At 49.9% G+C, this 21,982-nt stretch overlaps 1 protein-coding gene across 1 annotated transcript in view; it reads right to left on the reverse strand.

Moving 5' to 3' along the window:
- LOC147703646 (polyserase-2-like) overlaps positions 1-21,982 on the reverse strand; it is a 1,078,318-nt gene that overhangs the window by 392,910 nt on the left and 663,426 nt on the right. Inside the window, exon 9 of the mRNA XM_086929536.1 lies at positions 20,074-20,339. Coding sequence (XP_086785662.1) covers positions 20,074-20,339 — 266 coding nt within the window. The remainder of the gene's footprint in view (positions 1-20,073; positions 20,340-21,982) is intronic.

Here is a 21,982-nt window from a genome sequence, read left to right on the forward strand (position 1 = left end):
GGATCATGGCTCTGCTCAACATGCTGAACATTGCATTCAGAAACATTGATGGATCCATCCCAGAAGTTAGAAACCCTGGGTACGGTTGATAAGGCTGAGGCCTTGAAGACGTTCCCACAGGCGGAAGAGGTTCGGGACCAGTGCTGGGTTGAATGCGACCGTAGGGGCTGCATTCTCCTTGTGCTCCTCCATTCACTCTTGATCCATGCTGGGTGAGGTGAAGTAGGAGGTCGTAGGGCCATGCTCATGGACGAGTACCTGCGAGATTTGTGTCTTTCTTTTTTTTAAAATATCTTTTAATTCACAAAACAACAAAGAAATACATCAGGTGACATAAGCAGCTCTTAGACTTGTCTATGGTACATTTCCATACGTTAGGATAATAAATACATATTATCGGTGTTAGATCACGGGGACTCATGAGCCTCCACTGCCTCTAGACATATCGGGGGGTACAGATATCTCCACGGTATCGATTCCATGTCCCCCATACCTTCCCCCATTTTTAAGGGCAAACCCTGGCCACATAGACTGACCTCTCCCTGAACATGCACCAATCCAAGTCTTCTACCCACTTCACAACCCGAGGCGGCTGACTGGCTTCCCACAGCTGAGCAATGTTACATTTAGCTACCATACACACCAACGTTACCCATTGCCTCTCATACACATTCAGTTCTGTGGGTCCCCAGATGTTTAATTTGCACCTACGGACCTCCGGCCTTATCTCACCCACTAGGACCTCTCGCAGCATATCGTGAATCCTCAACCAATACTCCTGTACCGCCGTAGAGTGCCACAAGATATGCATGAAAGTCCCAAGCTCTCTGCACCCCCTACGACACTCCCCACTCTCCACGTGACCCATTCGAACCAGACGAGGCCCTGTGACATATGACCTCTATAGAATCTTCAGTTGCACTAATCTGAGCCTCATCTGTATCGCTACTACCTTTGGAGAGGAGACCGCCTCCCGCCAATCTTCGTCATCTAGCTCCAATCCATCTGTACTCCAGTGCGTCCGGAAAAGTACCAATGGCTCCTCCATATTATTTATGAACTTTTTATATATTAATGAGATAGTCTTTTCTGGGAGGTGCCCGTCCAACACTCGGTCTTCGAGAAGGGAAGCGTCAGGGAGTGTCGTGTCTCTGGGGATATGAGCAAGCAGAGCATGTCTCAACTGGAGGTAACGGTAGAGCTCTCTGCCGTGTAGTTGATATTGTTGCTTGAGGGAATCAAATGATTGAACCATGCCCTCCCTCCAAACATCTTTGATCTGCGTGATCCCGATGAGATCCAATTTTCAAACCCCTTGGATTTCCATAAACTTCCAAGCTTCTCCGAACTCCATAAGGGGGAGGCAAGTGTGAGCCTCCCCTCCCACTTGAGCTGTCTATTGGCCGCGTGCCACACCTGCACGGCGTGCGCCATTGGTCACACAAGGGGAAACCGGCAAGGTCTGGCATAGAGCGCCCTAGTAAAGTCACCCCCAGGCACCTGCCAGCGGTCCATAGCATATCCCGGATCCCCGGGGGGTCCGTACATGACATGATTCACTGCCGCCAACTGGGAGGCCCAATAGTATTTTTGTAGATCCAACAATTCTATCCCCCCGTCATATCAGGGGAGAATGAGCTTAGAAAACGCTATTCGGGGCCTACCGTCCCATAGAAGCTGCCTCTGGAGGGCCTCTATCTTCCTGAAATAGGCTGACGGTACTGGGTCCATTGTGTTCTGGAGTGCGTATAAGAGTCGGGGAAGAGCCATCATCTTAAAAAGCACCGCTCTGCCAAATAGGGAGAAGGGGAGAGCCTTCCAACGCGCCACTTCCCCCTTAAATTGAGTCAAAGGGGGCCCAGATTGTTGGCATACCGCAACTTCGGGTCAAGCGTGACATAGATACCGAGGTATCAAAGCCCAATCGGCTCAATTTGTATCGGGCAGGTCTGCGGGATTACCGGCGGGTCGCCTCTGAGAACGAAGAACACTGATTTTGACCAGTTAATTGCAAAACCGGAGTACCTCCTGAATATCGCAATCATTTTAGTTTCAGCATTAAGCAATGAGATAGGTCTTTATGATGAACAGAGCGTCTTGGGCTTACCCTCTTTGTGGATAACCACAATGTTTGCCACCCGCTGATCATAAGGGAGCTGACCCCTCTCTCTACTCTCTTCAAGCATGGACCGAGCAAACGGAGCCAGCTTATTAGCACTCAGTTTATACAGTTCTATGGGAATTCTGTTCGGGCCAGTGGCCTTCCCGGAGTGTACTCCTCTGATAGCCAGAGCCACCTCATCATTTGTAAGGGATGAGTCTAAATATTCCCTGTTGTCATTCGATAGCGTAGGCATCTGGATGTCCTTGGTCATTGCGCTGTTTTCCTCTTCCGTGTACCCCCTGACTGAGGTATACACCCTGCCGTAATATTCAGAGAATTCATCCTCTACTGCTTGTGTGTCTATGACTATATTGGAGTTTACTCCCTGCAATTCCGGTACCAACTGCGAAGCCCACTTCCCCTTCTCAAGCCACGCTATTAGTTTACCAGCTTTATCTCGGTGCTCGTATACCCTGCTTTGAGTATCCTCGTCCTGCGCTCTAACCTTGTCCCTAGCGAGGCCTCTATATTTATCTTGTTGCAATTTTAAATGGGGTATACCTTCCGGGGTTGCTGCCCTGGACACCTCCAATTCCAACCTTGTCACTTCTGCCTCCATTTTCGCCTGATGTTTCTTGTTGTTTCCCTGCAACCAGCGATAAAACCTCCCCCCGAATAACAGTTTTATATGCCTCCCACAGGGTCTGTGCAGAGTCCACTGTATTCCTATTCTCTTGGAAGTATCTCTCCGTGATCTTGACAACCTCTTTCTTGGTGGCAGGGTCATTTAAGTGCCACGCGCTGATAGGGGCCAACCTACCAACATCATTCTGACTAGTTTCCAACCGGAGCCAAACGGGAGAGTGGTCAGAGATCCCTCTTCCCAGATGTCGCACCACCCGAACCGCGGCAGCCTGGGCTGCCGGTACCAGTATATAGTGTATTCTAGACAGGCTGTGATGTGCGGCGGACACGTGTGTATAATGCATCCCAGACGGATTACGTAACCTCCAACCATCTACAAGTCCCGTTGTTTCTAAAAAGTCGGGAAGTCACTTCTGCGCCGGTCTCATTGCTCGGGCCGGGTGTCTGTCCGTCTCCCTGTCCTTCACCGCACTAAAGTCTCCCCCCAACACCTGGAGGCCCAACGGCAAAGTGAGGAAGATAGTGCCCAGGTCGCGGAATGTATCGGACTGGAGCCCGGGTGGGACAAAAATGAACACAAAAGCAACTGTCTTCCCTTCCCACTGCCCTGATACTCCAACATAACGACCTCGCTGGTCAGACCATGTGGCCTGAATGGTTAGGGGAAAAGAGTTTTTCACCAAGACCCCAACCCCCCTGAACCCCGCGGTGCACCCAGCATGTGCTACCAACTTGTAACCCCCTTTGTGTAGGGCCATGCAACGATTGCCAATGAGATGAGTCTCTTGCAGTATGTCAGGGGAATGTCGTCTAATCAACTGGTTGACCATGCCCCTCTTGATTCTGTCCCCTAGGCCGTTCACATTCCAACTAAGCACATTTATCCCCGATCCCCATCTAACATTTGACATTAAACCGGTATGGACACAATACAGTCATAGCATATTCACCTGATGCGAAAAGGAAGAAAAAAGGGAAAAAACAAATTCCAAGCGATTCAGTATACAGTATAATCTCAAAACCAAAAAACGCCATCTGCCCCGACCCCCGACCCCTGCCCCCTCTCCCTGCACCCCTGCATACGGCTAACGCCCATCTCCAACTAGCAGTATGCCTGTCGCCCAAAACCTAACCTACGCACTAACTAAAGGAGATAAATGAGGAGGAGAACAAATGCCCCACCCCCCTCCTCCAGCCCTCCAGAACACATCCCCAAACTCTGGGGTAGTCCTCAGCAATCGTACAGTTAACTAGGTCTAATGGAGGAAATAACTGCTGGACCTCCCCACTACCTGACACTCCCAAACAACATAAAAGTTCCTACAGCCTTCCTCATTCCTGCTCCTGCGTTTCCTCTCATCTTAAGCATTCTTACTAGAAGATGTAAACTAAAATGGAAAGACTGGGGACTTCAATCTCGGTCGAGACTTACGGTGCCTACGTAATTCTTCCTGCGCTTCAGACCATAAACTTCCCAGCCTCTCATTCTTTGAGAGTATTTCTGGTAAGACACACAGGCACCAACTTTGTGCTCAGATCCAAGGCACCAAATGCAGATGGTGTGTAGGTCTGTGATAGACATCTAGCCATCACAGTCAACATGGGCTAAATCCAGGCTGCTTAGGCAGCAACATTTTGAAGGAAAACTGCACCTAAGAGGTACATTTTGAAGGAAAAACATTAACGAACAAGTTACTTACCTTCGGTAACAATATATCTGTAAGAGACATATATTAGTTATAGATTCCTTACCTTAGAAAACCCCCAGACGTCAGATTGGAACCAGAACATTTTTCTTCAGCAGTACCTGTACTCATTTGTAGGTGGCAACGGTCGACTCTGCGTTCACCTTTGGCCTCTTGATCACCAGAAGGACATTGCGGTAACTACTTATTTGCCGCACCTGCGCGCTGACATCAGTTATTTACATGACATTCCATGCCAGAAGTGCAGAATGTCATGCAATACACTGACCACTAAAGCACAAAATTAGGGCCCTGAAAGTGAGTCCCTTACCCTAGAAGTCAGTTCGCAGAACGGGGAGGTTGGGTGGGTGGTAAAGAATATATAACTAATATATGTCTCTTACAGATATATTGTTACCAAAGTTAAGTAACTTGTTTATCTGAAAGAGACTATTATTTATAGATTCCTTACCTTAGAATAGATACCCCAGCAATACCAACCCCGGAGGTGGGTCTGCAAACTAAGTTCACAACAGAAAGTCCTGGGGAACTGAATAGCCAAAGAAGCTGTCTCTCCGGAATTAACTATCCAGGCAATAGTGCTTAGTGAATGTGTGCAATGATGCCCACGTCTCTGTCTGGTAGATGTCATGAAGGGGGACTCCACGTCCCAAAGCAGTAGTGGCTGTCGTCGCCCTGGTGGAATGGGTGTGCAACCCTACCAGAGGCTCCTTTTTTGCCATGGAATAACACATTTTAAAGCAAAGAACGACTAATCGGGAGATGGTTTGTTTTTGCACAGCCAGACATTTCTTGGCGCCCACATAGCCAAAAAAAGTTGATCTTTCACCCCAAATAGTTTTGTGCGATCCAGATAAAATGATAGCGCACGTTTTGGATCCAGATACTGGAGCCTCTCCTTCTCTTTAGAAGGATGTGGGGTGGTAAGAAGGTGGGCAAAGTGATGGTCTGTCCTATGTGGAAAGAGGTAACCACTTTGGGAAGGAAAGAAGGTTGAGTCTGAAGGACAACCTTGTCCCTATGAACAGCAAGGAAAGGAGGTTTAAAAGAAAGGGCCTGAAGCTCACTCAGCCTGCAAGCAGATGTGATGGCAACCAGAAAAGCACTCTTCAAGGTCAAGAGTCTGAGAGGATAATTATGAGGTGGCTCGAAAGAAGCACACATAAGGTAGGTTAAGACCAGATTCAAATCCCACTGGGGCATTACGAACGGAATAGGAGGAAAGAGGTGAGTAATGCTCTTAAGAAATCTATTTACAATTGGGGACTTGAAAAGAGTAGGCGAAGAAAGGCCGAAATGGCCGATAGATAGCCTTCAAGGGTGCCCAGATCAGAGGCCTGCTGGCCCAAGGAAGGAAGGAAGAGGAGAACCTCTGAAAGAGGGGCAGAAAGATGATCCGCAGTCTGTGCTGTGCACCAAGCCCCAAATTTGTTCCATCTATAGTCGTATACCGTTTTAGTGGCGGGACACCTGGCTACAAAGATGGTATTACAGACTTTGGGAAGAAGGTCAAAAGCTGTGAACTGTTGCCGCTCAATCTCCATGCAAGGAGGTGGAGGCTGAACAGGTTTGGGTGGAAGAATATCCCCTCCTGCTGCGACAGAAGATCCTCCCGAAGAGGCAGTCTGATCGTAGAATCAATGGCCATGTTCAAGAGCTCGGGATACCAGACTCTTTGTTCCCAATCTGGAGCCACAAGAATGACTTGGGCCTGGTCGTGTTTGATCTTCTTCAGGACCCTGGGCAGAAGTGGTATAGGCGGAAAGGCGCATCGAAGACCGCAATTCTACTCACAACGAAAAGCGTTGCAGAGCGAGTTCTGCCTTGGAAATTCCAACATGCAGAACTGCTGACATTGCATGTTCTCTTTGGTGGCAAACAGATATAACCAAGGCTCTCCCCACTGCTGAAAGAGATCTTGCAACACCTGCAAGTGAAAACGCCATTCGTGATCCATCATGCACTGGCAGCTGAGTTTGTCCACCCTGGCCTTCAGGGAACCTGCCAGGTGTTGAACCACCAAGGACATGCCCTGATGTTCCAGCCACATCCAGAGACCTCTTGACGTAGGGTCCACAACCCCAACTCGCCCTGTTTGTTTCAGTACCACATGGCAGTGGTGTTGTCCGTGAACATCAGCACTACTCTTCCTTCGATAGAAGGAAGGAATGCTTTCAGTGCAAGACGGAACGCCTGGAGCTCCAGTAGGTTGATGTGGGGCCTGGACTCCGCCGGAGACCAAGGCCTCTTTTCTCTGCCTCTCCCATGTGGCTGCCTCATCCCAAAAGTGACGCATCTTTCACCAATGTGAAGTCTGGTTGGGGAAGGAAGAGAGACCTGCCTTTGAACTAATCCTGGTTTGTGACCCACCACTGCAATTGGTGTGCAGTGCCCTCCGAGATGTGGACAACAGCGGTAAGATTGCCCTGATGCTGCGCCCACTGGAACTTAAGGTCCCACTGCAGAGCCCACATAGGCTACCTGGCATAGTCCACCAGCAGGATGCAGGAGGCCATGAGGCCCAGAAGCCCCAGTATCATCCTCACCAAAACCCGGGATAGAGGCTGACACATCGGTATCATAGCTCAAATATCCAGGACTCGCTTCTCTGCAGGATAGGCCCAAACTGGCTGTATCCAGAACTGCTCCGATGAATAGGAGCTTCTGAGAGGGAACCAAGTGTGACTTTAACATATAGATAGTGAACCCCAGAGTGCAGGAGGTCCGGCGTAGTATGAAGGTGGGAAACGACAGCCTGGGGCGAACTTGCCTTCAACAGCTAGTCGTCGAGATAGGGGAAGACTGGACCCCCTGATCTGCGTAGAAAAGCTGTGCCCACCGCCATCACTTTTTTGAACACCCGAGGGGCACTGGTAGGCCAAAGGAGAGCACAGGAAACTGAAAATGCTTGTGTCCTACTGTGATCCGTAGGTAACGCCTGTGGACTGGCAGAACGGGGATGTGAAAATAAGCATCCTGCAAGTCCAACGCTACCATCCAGTCTCCAGGGTCGACGGCAGACAAGACCTGAACCAATGTCAACATTCTGAACTCCTTCCAGAGGAAGCGGTTGACGTCCCTGAGGTCTAAGATAGGATGAAGGCCTTTGTCCTTCTTGGGTTTCAGAAAGTATTGGGAGTAGTAACTACAACCTACTTCTGGGACAGAGACGAGCTCAAAAGCTCCCTTGGCAAGGAGAGCCATAACTTCCTGACGTAGAAGGGCCAAGTGATCCTCCAACATGCGAAGGAATGTAGGTGGCATAGATGGAGGGGTAGTCTCAAAGGGGAGGGAGTAGCTCCTTCGGACAGTCTGTAAAACCCACCTATCCGACGTGATGTTGTGCCAGTGGGGGAGGTAATGGTGGACCCTGCCGCCCACTGGCAACTGGTAGCCCTGAAAGGTCGGACTAGGAAGGTTTGGAAGCTGCTGCAGAAGGGGCACTGATGGACTGGCCCGCCCGCTGGGCCCCAGAACCACAGCGTTGGGTCCCACATCCCCGGTCATGCAGAGACTGAGCAGCTTGCGCCAGCCTGTGGCCCTGGACGGAACATGGTGGGGCACCCCTGCCGTAGACACGAAAGAGACAAAAGGCAGACTGCACGGGGCAAGGTTGTACCGAGGCCCAAGGATCTGGCCGAAGCCCTAGAGTCCTTGAAGTGCTCGAGCGCGTTGTCTGCCTTGTCGTCAACAGGCAATGGCCATCTTAGGGCATATCAAAAGAGTCGATTGGGTATCCCCAGAAGGTAGGCATAGCGTCTCAGGGCTATGGCTGTAGAAATCATCCTACCCAGCGTGTCGGTGGTGTTCAACCCATATCGACCCAAGAGACATGCGGTGTTCACTAACCATGGTCCTAAGCTGGCAGAAGAAAACATCTTTTTCCCAAGATAGTCCAGCTTCTTGGATTCCCTATCTGGGGAGAAGTAAGGAAAGCACCTGTTGAGGTTCAGGCTTGGACCACCAAGCTCTCATGGGCAGGGTGCTGGGAGAGGAAATGTGGGTCAGATGGAGCCGGGCGGTGGCGTTGGGCAATCATCCTGTCCACAGGAGCCCCTGTGCTGGGCTTGGACGGAGTGCACAGTACGATGTCTGTATGGCTTCATTGAAAGGCAGCATGGGTTCTGAAGAGGCTGCTGCCGGATGAAGCACCTCAGTCAGGAGGTTAGTCCTGACTGCCACCGTAGGAAGCTCAAGGCCTCAGACGCCCAACGCAACACCACAGCGTAGGAAGCTCCCTCCTCCGTTGCGACGTCAGGGGGAGAAAGCATACCAGGGTCTGGGGATGTATCAAGATCACTGGCTTCACCCATTCACCCAACTCCTCTCTCCAGTCCGGCTCCTCTAGCTGGTTTGCCAAAGGGTCAACAGAACCCTCCCAGTCCTCCTCATCCTCTCCTGGCTGCCACTCAGGGTGAAAGGAACACCAGGGATGAACAACGGTACAAAAGTACACTCTGTCGCCGGTACCGGCATCAGTCGATGCCGGTCCGGCTCTGTATTAATGTCGAGGGGGAGGCCAGGGTTGACGCCGGCCAGGGGACACAATCGGCGACAGAAGCGCCAGAGGTGTTGACAAAGGAATTTGCGCTGGGGGAGGTGTTGTAAGGTCAACCAGTGCTGATCTGGATGTAGGCCTGGATCCCTGGGGGCTCTGCGGCGCCATGGCGGGTGCCACCGGCATTGAAGGCCTAGAGTCCGCAGTGCCTTAAGGCGGGCCAGTGGAGTTGGGCTGCCCAAAGATGGAATGGAGAGCTTCGTAAAATGCACAAACCTGGGCAGGTGATGCTCCAGCTCACAGGAAAGGAAGGAAGCTCGGAGCCGCCCCGGCTGGCTCCGTGGGTGGAGCTGAAGGACAATTACCTTCCGTGTCCCACGTCGCACCGGGCGCTTCTTCGCCTTCTTCTTGTGTTTCGACTTACCCAAAGACAAATACTTCGATAATGAATAGTGGTGGTGACTCCTCAACCAGTCCCACGACCTCCCTCTCGATGGGGACCTCAAGCGGCACGAAGCCCTCCGGATCTGCGCTGGCTGGTGTGGAAAAAGAAAGAACTGACGTCAGCACGCAGGGGCAGCTTCTAAGTAGATACTGCGAGGTCATTCCGGTGATCACAACGCCAACGATGAATGCGGAGTCCACCAACGCGCAAGGTTACTGTTGAAGAAAAGTTCTCTGGATCAAGTCTGACACCTGGGGGTAATTCTAAGATAAGGGGTCTATAACTAATAGTCTCTTTCAGATAATGTTGATACTCTTGAGTAAAAAATTGGAGAGCTCTGGAACTCGTTGATGGCATGGAATAAAGGGAACTGACAAGATCATACCAATGAGGACACTTCATACCTTCAGTGACATCTCAAAGTGTGTGCCCGGTGCTGAAGTGCAGCCAGCACACACTACTGGTGTTGGAGAGCTATTTAAGAGTTTCTGGATCCCGACTGGTGATTGGGATATTCAGAATTGAAGGAAATTGGGGGTTGAAGTATCCATCAGAATTATAAATGATACGTTGTCTTATAAAATGCCCTTAGCCCGTAGTTATGTAAGATATCAATTAGGCTTTGTCTTAACTTGCAGGATATCACTCTTTGATGGTCAACAAAAATGACTACTGAATATATATAAATAGCATCTTCTTGGATGATTTAAGTGACTTACTACCCTATGTATGTCTCTCTAATTCTGTGATACAACTGCCCCTGGTGTCCACCTTGACAACTTAAACACCAATGACACCAGAAGACATTCTGGCAGCAGCAATTAAGCCTCCTACCATTCATTAGCAAGGGTTGAAATTTAGACACAAACTGGGTTTGATGTACTTCAACTATTTATATCTTCTTCCAGGTATGTGGCATCATTGCCCTGGACAATGATGATCTCCAAGCAGAGGACGGTTGGCAAATTGAGGAGGGAGTACAATCTTCCTACAAGCAACAATATCAGCAGCAAACACTGCTTGACACAGGAAGGGGCAGGTGCAGGAGGAGGGCCTGGGGGAGGAGAAAGACATTGCTGACCCCAGACAAAACATCTCCAAGAAGAACTTTAATGGCCAAGCAGCAGTCTTCACCCTAAAACTCTTCTGAGGATTGCCAATCCCTAACCATTAGCTAAGCAGCCACAGATGCTTAATCTACATAAAAGGGACTCAGCGCTCACTGTGCCACTGGATTCAAGTTAGCCTGGCTGATGAAGGGTGACATACCCTGAAATCGGTCCAGGATGCTTGTTTCTGGTCCAGGGAGGACCTGGGTTGGCAGTTCAGTCTGGACTGTTCCCATGAGGCACAAGGTCAAGACTGATTTTTATATGGCTGGTTCCAAACTGGGATGGCGTAGTGGGCAAAAGAACAATGGATTTAACCCAGATCTCTTGATTGGGGGAGAATATTTGAATCATTCAGCATTCGTCTATCATTTGTTACAGTTACACTTTTCACCCTAAGTGGGATGGGTATGCCCAGACATGGTTCCCTTGCTCACTGTGCCACTGGATTCAAGCTAGCCTGGCTGATGAAAGGTGACATACTCTGAAACCGGTCCCAGGATGCTTGTTTCCGGTCCAGGGAGGACCTGGCTTGGCAGTTTGGTCTGAACTGTTCCCATGAGGCACAGGGTCAAGATTGCTTTGCAGATGGCTGGGTGGCATATTGGCGAAAGAACGATGGATTTAACCCAGATCTCTTGACTGGGGGAGAATGTTTGAATTGTTTAGCATTCCGTCCATCATTTGTTGCAGTTACACTTTTCGCCCTAAGTGCGATGGGTATGTCAGACGTGGGTCCCTGGCTCACTGTGCCACTGGATTCAAGCAAGCCTAGGTGATGAAGTGTACTGATTCCTAGGATGCTTGTTTCCTGGCCAAGGAGAACCTGGCTTGGCAGTTCAGTCTGGATTGTTCCCATGAGACACAGGGTCAAGACTGATTTTCATATGGCTGAGTCCAAACTGGGGTGGTGTAGAGGGCAAAAGTATGATGGATTTAACCCACATGTTTTGAGTTGGGGAGAGTGTTTTAATCACTCAGCATTCCGTCCATCATTTTCTGTAATTACACTTTTTGCCCTAAGTGGGATGGGTATGCCCAGATGTGGGTCCCTTGCTCACCCTGCCACTACATTCAAGCTAGCCTGGCTGATGAAGGGTGACATACCCCAAAATCCGTCCCAGGATGCTTGTTTCTGGACCAGGGAGGACCTGGCTTGGCAGTTCGGGCTGGACTGTTCCCATGAGAGACAGGATCAAGACTGATTTGCATATGTCTGGGTCCAAACTGGGGTGGCGCGGTGAGCATAAGAACAATGGATTAAACCCAGATCTTTGTGACTTGGGGTGAATGTTTCCATTGTTCAGCATTCCGTCCATTGTTTCTTACTCTTGCTTTTCTATAGTGGGAGTCTGGACACCAAAGCAAAAGCATAAGGTGCCTTCCCAAAGGAGCATGGATGCTTTTACTTGCCTTGTCATGACTTTATGTGTGACAGCCGAGTTGAGGCGCCAGCAAGCAGATTTAATCCTGGTGACTCCCTTTTGGAGAACTAAGGTTTCATTTTCAATGTTATTGGAACTGTCTGTAGCATCTCCAATTCTTTTCACTATACTCCCCATCTTCTAAAGAATCCCCAGGGACAGTTTAATCCCCGATCACCTCAGGTCAATTCAGTCTAGAAAGTATCTGGAGATGAGGGCAAGTTCCAAACGTTTCACAATCAACTGCTCTCTATATCCATTAGGCAATGGCTCCAGGAAGAGATCCAATTTAGTGTGAACAAGATAGTCCATTTGTTGTATGGATCAGGATCTCGATCCTGTGAGGACAGTTTTCATCAATATTATCAATTTCTCTTGGAGCTGGCACTAGCAGGTTTAGTCTACGGAATCTTTATCGCTTACAGATTTGTTATTTCAGTGGGTCATGAGATGATTTCCAATATGGGAGCTCATCCTTTGGTGATGAAGCTTGTACAAGTTATTTCTTTATCACTTTTTTTATATCCCCAACATACCACTCTGTGGGTTGTTAATATGTAACTAAAATGCTGCAAAGATTGAAAAAACAACATTGACTTGACTCGTAAACAACTTTCAGCTAAACTGACCAAACTTTTGTTTCACATGTAAAAGTTCTGCTTATTTCTGAAGGATTTACCTTTGTCATTAGAGGAAGAATCAAGGTCTCTTACGAAGACAGACTTCTGTGAAAGACCCACAAAAACTAAAAGTTGTTAATATCTCCTGTATGTACTGCCATATTAGCAACCATGGTAAAATGGATCAAGTCAGAGGCTGGAATCATCCTTGACCATTTTGGTGTCTACTAATTCAGAGAGCAATGATCACTAGATCATACCTGTACTCATTTACAAAATATAATGGAGATTTCAGACTGGGCTTCAGACTCAAGTTTTCTTTTCACAAAGCTTTGAACTATCATAATACTCTCTTCTGGCCCTGTCATGGAATGCACAATTTCCGAACTTTTGCATCTAAAAGGTTTTTCATATTAGCTACTGTGTACGTAGTGTCAGAGAAGCAAGCATAACACTTCCTTCCATTTCCTTAATAGATTTAAAACATTTCACATTTGAAAGTTAGGAAATTTAAACAGATCTAAAGCTCCACTAGGCAGTTTTACCAGACCAGTACTATTGCTGTATAGAAACTACCATCAAACAGAACCATGGGCAAGAAAACAGAGCTATTTGAACTAATGTCAGGTCAAGCCCCACACTTCTGAGAAATCATATAAGGAAGGCAAGTTTGTCTTTTTTTTCCTTCTCAGTTGGCCCAGGATAATTAAGATTGCCATAGGTCTGAAGGAAACCTTCTGCAAAGCTGCCATTCTAGCTTGCAGCCAACCTCAAATATGTAAATTAATTCAAAATACAAAATGGGCGGGGGGGGGCGTGGCCAACTGCCGAACATGGCGGCAGCTTAACCCGGGAGCTCCGCGAGGCAATCCGGCCCGCACAATAATCCGCATGCACATCCGTATATTGACCTGCCTGAAGGGGTGAAATCGGCCCCGGGAACCGAGCGGCACATAACGAGCCGCTCCCAGCGAAAATCCGACGCCGGGAAGTGCTCCATCCGTCGAAAGTGAGACGAGGCCTACAGCGACTCGGCAGCACCGGCCCTGAGTTCGGGGGCGTGCCGAACGGAAGCGCACCTTCTCCGGCCGGGAGGGGTCGGCATTGGCCGGCGACCGCTCCTCCTTGCTTGGCACCGAGCTCCACCACGGCGCTCCCTTAACGTTGCACTTGGGAACACCGTTAAGCCAAGACTCCAGTGATAGCAGGGACGGTGGAGGCCCCGCACAGCGCCCCGACCACTACGGCGCAAATAGGCAGACGGCGCCTGGGTCGGCGCGGTCCCCCCACAGCACTGAACATTACTCCGAACTGCCGTTGGACAGGAGGGCGGCCTTCACCGTAGTGGCACCAGTCCCCGGCGGCCCACGGTGACCGTAACGCGCGGCGGCGCGACCCACGTGGAGGAGAGAACTTGTACGGAATCCAGGACCTGTGCACGCCGCCATCAACACAGCGACAACCTCTCCACTGAATCCAACGGCAGCCACAGTCCGGCTGCACTACAGGCAGGGGCGGATCTGGACCCTGGGGTCCCTGCACCTTTTACCGGCTGCCTCGACGACACACATCGGGAGGAAGGCCTACACGGACACTTGCAGCTCAAGCACGCCATCATGACGGGCAAGAACACGAGGAGCATGACTGCGACGCAATCAAAGCTTGACAAGTTTGCTTATGCCCATAACAGCCACTCACAAGGACCTGGTCGGCACTCAGCCGGTGCTTCCTCTGACACCAACGGGACTGGAAAAGTCACACTGGAGGCCATCATGAGAACTCTCACAGACGTCCAGGCGACGGTTGGCACAATCTCCACGGAGGTGAACCTGATGCGAGCAGATTTCAAGAAAATGTCGGAGAGGGTGTCGCAAGTAGAGGTGGTCACGAAATCCCTTATTGAGGACACTTCTGACCTTCAGGTGGCGATGGAACGACTGGAAAAGACAACCAAACAACTACAAGAAAAGCTGGACGACCAGGAAGGACGCTCGAGAAGAAACAACGTCCGTATTCTAGGCCTTCCGGAATCGGAGGGAAAAGGTGCCATGGACCTGTACATAGAGGACCTTATCATGACAAAATTGCAACCTAAAGGACTATCAGCCTTCTTCTCCGTTGAAAGGGCTCATCGAGCCCCCGGGGGTACGCCCCAACCAGGGGCCACACCGCGACCGGTGCTGGCCAGACTCTTTAACTATAGAGACAGGGACGCCATTTTGCAGGCGGCCAGGGTGGCGCCGCCGGTGAAGATCCTGAACTCCACGCTGGCGTTCTTCCCAGACTACACGGCCGAGGTGGCCAGGCGTCGAAAATCCTTCAATGCGGTCAAAAAGACTTTGTGAGACAGGGAACTACCCTACTCGATGCTCTTCCCCGCCAAACTGCGGATTGTGGCCGAGGGAAGGACGTGGTTCTTCGACAATCCTGAAGTAGCACGAGAATGGTTGGATGGCTGGAGACCGGCGGGCAAGCCTCAACGCCCGCGCAAGGACCGCCAGGATCACCGTAAGGAGAAAACGCCAGAGCGCCGCGAGCCCAGCCCAGCCACTGAACAGGGCGCAACCGGGGGCCTAGACTCCGATCTTGAAAGGGATCCCCTTGATTCGGGACAACCTAGCAGGGGATGAATGACTACGCTGGAAGCATCAAGCACTGAACACTACACTTGGGACCTTGGGCCGATGGAACTGAGTAGGGCGGGTTATGGCCGGTGCCTGTAGGGGACTCACCAACCCCACAAGCAAGTAAGACTAGATAGGGGGGGAAGACAAGCACTCTGCCAAGTTGGGGATGCGGGCGGGAACTCGTCCGTGGTGCAGGGGAGCAGGGAGGGGGTGGAGGGATGGGAGTTACGAAGTTAAAGTTAAAGTTAAGTTTCACGGTCATCGTCATCATTATTGCAATCTCACAGGGCATGAATACACTGCACTCTATGGGCGGCGTGCACCGCCTCCACATTCTGACACCCTTCTCCTCCTGATAATGGGGAACACGATTCATAACTACACATGGCACGGCATGATCAAGCTACACCCGAGATGGGTACCCCTGTAACGACGGTAGTGCCCCCACTGAAGCTCCTTACCTGGAATGTCAGAGGGTTGGGAGATAAAATAAAAAGGGGTTTGATGCTGCAAACTGTTAAGCGTGCTCGGTCAGACCTAGTACTGCTGCAAGAAACACATTTGGCGGGAACCACCTGTAAGGCCCTGAACAGGCGTGGGTACACCATGGCGGTACACTCCGAATTCACCTCGGGTTCCAGGGGCACAGGGATACTCCTCAGAAACAACTCCCCCTTCCTGGTCACTAGCCACAAGACGGATGACCAAGGCCGGTTTGCAGCACTCTCAGGCCAGTGGGAAGGAAGGGCCTTGAATGTGGTGTCTGTTTACATCCCCCCCGCCCTGCACGCTATAGCCCTACCGGCGCTTAGCCGATTCCTTATTGATCTCCCCGAGGGAGATGTGATCATGGGGGGCGATTTCAATGCCATCACAAACCCTCTACTGGATACTTTTCCCCAGCGAGCTCGCCAGAGAGGAGCCGCAGCACTCCCGGGCTTCTTATCTGCTATGGGCCTCACGGATGTTTGGCGTCACCTGAACCCTGCTGCGCAGCAATACACACACTACTCCGCACCCCATAACACCCTCTCCCGAATCGACTACTTTTTCATTCTGGGGGTTGGACTGAGCTCTGTAGATAGTATTGACATTCTACCGCGAGGAATTTCTGATCACTCCCCGGTCTCCCTTCACATTTCCACCAAGGATTGTAAGCGGGGTAGGCTATACCCGATCTATCCCAACTATTTGCAGGTCCCTGGCATCAAGAAGAAGCTCAAGTTAACCACCACACACTATTTCACTGAGAACACTGGGTCGGTCGCCTCACCTTCAATTCTGTGGGAGGCGTATAAGACGGTCCTCAGAGGGGCATCCATATCAGCCATTACTGGGCATAAGAGGGAATCGAGGGCCACACTGGCCAATTTGGAAGTAGCCTTGCACACGGCGAACACGGCACATATGGCAGACCCCACTCCTGAGACGCTCCATGAACTGCAGCTCCGCCAGCAGCAACATCAGGCACACCTTACCGTGATCACTAAAGGGCACCTTGCGAGTACAGCACACAGAATCTATGATGTGGGCGATAAGGCCGGGAAGATGCTAGCGTGGCTAGACAAGCGGGGTGGCAGCAACAAAGGGATTCGTGGACTCTACGATACGAACGGCACACTGCAAACTCACCCAGAGCACATAATTCAGACTCTAGCATGCCACTTCCAGAACATCTACACGCCGACACGGCCAGTCACCGAGCGGGAGGCCATGGACTCCCTTAGCAACATCCATGTCCCTGTGCTCTCACCAGAAGCGCAGCAGGAACTTGAGGCAGACCTCACTGTGGGAGAGGTCCAATTGGCAATACAGGCGCTACAATCCGGCAAAGCCCTAGGCCCGAACGGGATTCCTGTGGAGTGGTATAAGGCGATGGACTCAATCCTGGCCAAGCCCCTCCTAGACATGTTCAACGACAGCCTACAAAAGGCGCTGCTCCCACTCGATCAACGCACGGCCACTATTGTGGCTATCCCAAAACCGTCTAAGCCACCAACCGCTTGTACCTCATACCGACCCATCTCACTGCTCAACACAGAAGCGAAGGTCCTGGCGAAGCTACTGGCCAGCCTCCTCACCAAACATCTCACTACCCTAATCCACCCTGACCAATCGGGCTTTATGCCACATAGAAGCACAGCACTTAATCTACGAAGGGTGCACGGGGTGTTGGCAAAGGCGCATCTACTTCAGGAACAGGCTGTGATACTTTCTTTAGATGCTAAAATGGCATTTGATTTGGTTGAGTGGGAATACCTCTTTGCTGTACTAACCCGCATGGGCTTCGGGCCCCTGTATATGGCGTGGGTGCGACTGCTCTACACCCGGCCGATGGCGCAGGTGGTAGCGAACGGACGTATATCCTCGACCTTTCCACTAGGGAGAGGAACGAGACAAGGGTGCCCGCTATCGCCCCTGTTGTTTGCGATAGTGCTGGAGCCGCTGGCAATCCTGCTACGTGCGACGCCGTTATTTAGAGGAATCGCATGGAGCGACGGGTGGGAAGACAAGGTCTCCCTCTACGCCGACGACATGTTGGTATACATGACTGGCCCGACTGAAGGGGTACCCGCCCTATTGGCGATCTGCGATGAGCATGGTAAAGCGTCCGGGTATACCCTGAACTGGGCCAAGTCTACACTATATGTACTTGCCGGCCCGGCTCCGGTGTTGCCGCCTACCTGCCCTCTTACAGTGACCGCCTCTTCTTTCAAGTACTTGGGTATTTATGTGACGAAAGAGGCTAAACAGTTCTATGTCGAAAACTTGCAGCCGCCTCTGCAGAGGTTGCGTGCAGATGTCCAGTATTGGGCTTCGCTGCCACTGACCCTCCTAGGGCGCGCAGCTCTTTACAAAATGATGGCTCTCCCGAGGTTTCTGTATGTCCTAGAGAACTCCCCTTATATGGTTAGCCCGCAGTATTTCCGACGAGTAGCAGCGTTGGTCTCCAGTCTGTTGTGGAGTAACGGGCCGGCACGTATAGCGCAGGCAAAACTAGTGAAGAGTTGGTACGAGGGAGGAATCGCACTACCCAATCTCCAATTGTATTACTGGGCGTCACAGCTTAAAGTAATTAATCACTGGATTCACGTTTCCAGAGAAGACCCCGCATACAAGGCAGACTGGTCACAACTGGGGACTGAGGGCATGCTCTCAGTACTGTATAATTACCCGAAGGTCAAGACCCTGCTAGGCCCAACATTCCACACAGTGACACTCTGGCACACGGCGCAGGCACGCCTAGGATGGAAGGGGAAAATCACTAGGCTGACGCCCCTTTGGGACACCAAGGCACTGGGCACCCTTAGGGCCTGTAAAGGCTTTACGAGATGGGACGACATAGGGATCTCGGTGGTTGGGGACCTCTGGGACAAAGGCACGGTTGTTCCCTTCCAGCATCTTCAGCAACAATACGGCCTAGGGCCCACTGAAACATACCGCTATGTACAGATTCGACATGCACTTCTGCGCGCAATCCCACCAGACACGACACTCCCAGAGTCCTCGCCCCTTGAGGATAGACTGCTTACCGAATACATGGAGCAAAAAGCAACCTCGCTCACATACAAGAAATTAATTAATAACACGCCAGATCCCACGCACAAACTTAAGGAGAAATGGGTGGCCGAGCTAGACGATATGGATGAATCGGAGTGGAATGAGGCATTGGCCTCCCCGAGGGAGGTGGGCATATCAGCCAGGTTCCGCCTGACACAGCTCAAGGTGCTACACCGCACCTACTACACTCGCACACTGCTCCACAGAATACAAAGGGCGCAGCACCCATACTGCCTTAGGGGATGCGGGGAGGAGGGGACTCTCCTACACACGTTTTGGGAATGTCCACAAATAAGGGAACTATGGCGTCAAATTATGCGAACAGTCTCTCAAGCCATGAATGTGTCTGTACTTCCGGAACCTCGCAGGTGCCTACTGAACATTTGGGAACCAACGGACTTGAACAGGTATGAACAGTTGTGGGTCACCCTAGCAATGACGGTGGCCAAACGAGACATTGCACAGAGATGGGGAGCTCCGGAGTTACCAACGGTGGCAGGGTGGATAAGAAATATGGACCTTCTCATGGTTAAGGAAAGAGCAGTGTATGTATTGAGAGCCTGTCCCCGCAAATGGAACCGGGTGTGGCTGAAATGGAACGCATATAGAGGTGACCCTTGTGAAGCTTTGCCAGAGGGTGAGGACTCAGACTCGGAGGAGGAGGATGACTAGTGGCTATAGAGGGCTACTGTGCACAGGGGAGGGGCCGGGAGGCGTAATGCACGCACTGCCACTCTAAACGCAATGCTAATTTTGTAAGCATGTGAGAAGGTATAGATGAACGTACGCAGACTCTGATATCATGATGACGGTTGTTTGGTTTTTTGATTGGTTTTCTTTATTTTTATGGGTCCCCGCTCATGCTCTGTAAGAGAAAACTCAGCCTTCTGCCCTGGAATTATGTGGGCGGGATAGGGTTTCGAGGAAGGGGAGACACTGGGCCTTGTGCTACATATATCTGTTTATTAACTTCAACTATTAGGCCCTGCATGAACACGGTAACTGTTACTATACTCTATGTTGCGTACTATCCCCACTTGGGGAACAAGCTACTGTTATGTTACTGCAATGCCATAATGTCGTACTGCTATCTCTTCTGAATTCCTGACAATAAAGAATTTTCAAAAAAAAAATACAAAATGGGCAAATAGAGCAGCCATTTCCAGGAATATTGTTGACAATTGTACAAATGTAAAATTCAAAATCAACTCCCGATCTAGGTTAAAGAAATAGCTGTAGGGCAGTTTGATATGACCCTTGCCCCCCCCCCTCCCACACCACACATACTTCAAGAAGCCCCCCTCCCTCTTCGGTATTTGCGAAGTCCAGCTCACCTGTTGTGCCCCACCTGGTAGTCCAACAAAAGGAGCTTAGCGGGAACTGCTGAGAAGTATAGGGCAGGCAGATGGGCTGGATATTTGGGCCATGAGAGATGGCTGAGGCCAGTTGCAAAAGTGCGATGTCGTAGCCGGAGAAGGCAGCTTCATAGTTCTCATGGATAAGGATTTCATTCACACTGCGTGCAACAGAGGAGTCGGGCTTATAAAGTTGGTTGATTCCGAGTAGAACCTGCCAGCAGCCAAGATCCATGCTTTTGTTCCTGAAAGAGAGGACCATTTGCTATAAATCATACACTCTATAGACCCCCCTCTATACCTCCACCACGTCTATGCAGTACATCATGCCCTCCTTTTCCATGGCTTCCCCATTCAAGATCACTACATAACTTTCACCAGTTTCTTATTGTCTTCAACGTCTTATGTACACTGTCCACCCCCTGCGACTTCCTCACCCTGAACTACCCTGAACTACCCTCATCCACCATCACCAAAAACAGGTGATGGATAGGAAGCTTCAGACCCACATAAACACTACTTTGAAGCATTCAGTCCATTCGTTCTATTGGTTATATTCATATCCCTGTCAATTTAGAAGTAGACAACAATAAGCAAGTCAGTTTTCAACCTAATTCAAAAGAATTCTGAACTGCTAGGCTTAATCTCATTTGAGCAGAAACATAAGCAGCTTTATGCCTGTTTTGCCATTTTTGGCATCATCTCTGAGGTGCCACAGCCTCAGAACCCGTGTGAACTTTTGCCAGAAAAGTAATGGCTAGAAATCCTCAGATTAGCTATTGCCACTGGGAATTCTTCTGGGAAGCATTCAGTTTCATTATGTTCAAAGAAGCAGTCTGTGCGCCCTTATAGCCAGAGGCCAGACAGCTGTAAAATGGGCAGGGCTCTGCCCGAAAGGCAGTAGTCAAGCCCAAACAGTTAAGCTACGTCACTTTTGAATAGGACCAAAAGCAACAACATATGGGTTTTAACCTAATTAGGGCATTGCAGTGAGGTGCAACATGTGTTTTGATACACTGTATGCTCAGGGCTCATATCTGGACACACCCTTCAAACCTAGGGACACCGTCTTCAAGAGTAAAACGTGATTGATGTTAATGCTCGTCATCTATATCATTAGGCAAGGTAACTAACCGTAAACCAGTTCTGCCTTAACCTGCCCAAACTGGTCTCTAAACCATGAATCAATGAGAGGAAAATAAAATGAAAGTACAGAGATTTATCCAAAGACAACTTTAAACAGAAGAGCCTTATATGAATAAAGATATGTTCATTACAAAAAGGATCAATAGATCAACTACTTTATTCTTAAAAGCAGTAGAGTGACAATAACACTGTTAGTGGACAAAAAAAAGAAACATTTTTGGGAGAAAATGTCCTCATGGATAGTTGATTGTGACATCCTATCTCCATTTTTGTATGTTCAGTCAGTCACTTTAATTTTCTATGGCAATAGTATAGAATATCACGGTCAGTTAAGAGTGATTTTGTTGCTCCCTCAGAGAGCTAGACTCTCCTGGACTGGAGGCAGACTTACTGCCACCAGCCCAGGAGAGTTCTGGGCTAGACCATTCACTAAAAAGGATGAAGTAAATTCTGTAAGACAATTAGCTGGAGTGCACTAATGACAAAAATAGAGAAGCACCATATATAAAAATCATCATATTCCAATGATGTGATCAGCAACACATATGCAAATTATGCAGTTGTCTCATGGTGCTAAATAGGGCTTAGCTTACTTCTAGGGTGCACATGCTTAAGATAAAAACACTTACCTTTAGTAACGATATTTCTGGTAGAAACACCATCTTCCTGCAGATTCCTTCCTAAAGAAAATTTGTGTTATCGATGTAATCACCCCAGATTTTTCACCTTTGTTTGGAACCAA

The sequence above is a fragment of the Lissotriton vulgaris genome, chromosome 7 (assembly GCF_964263255.1).
Source record: "Lissotriton vulgaris chromosome 7, aLisVul1.2, whole genome shotgun sequence".
Classification (NCBI taxonomy): Eukaryota; Metazoa; Chordata; class Amphibia; order Caudata; family Salamandridae; genus Lissotriton; species Lissotriton vulgaris.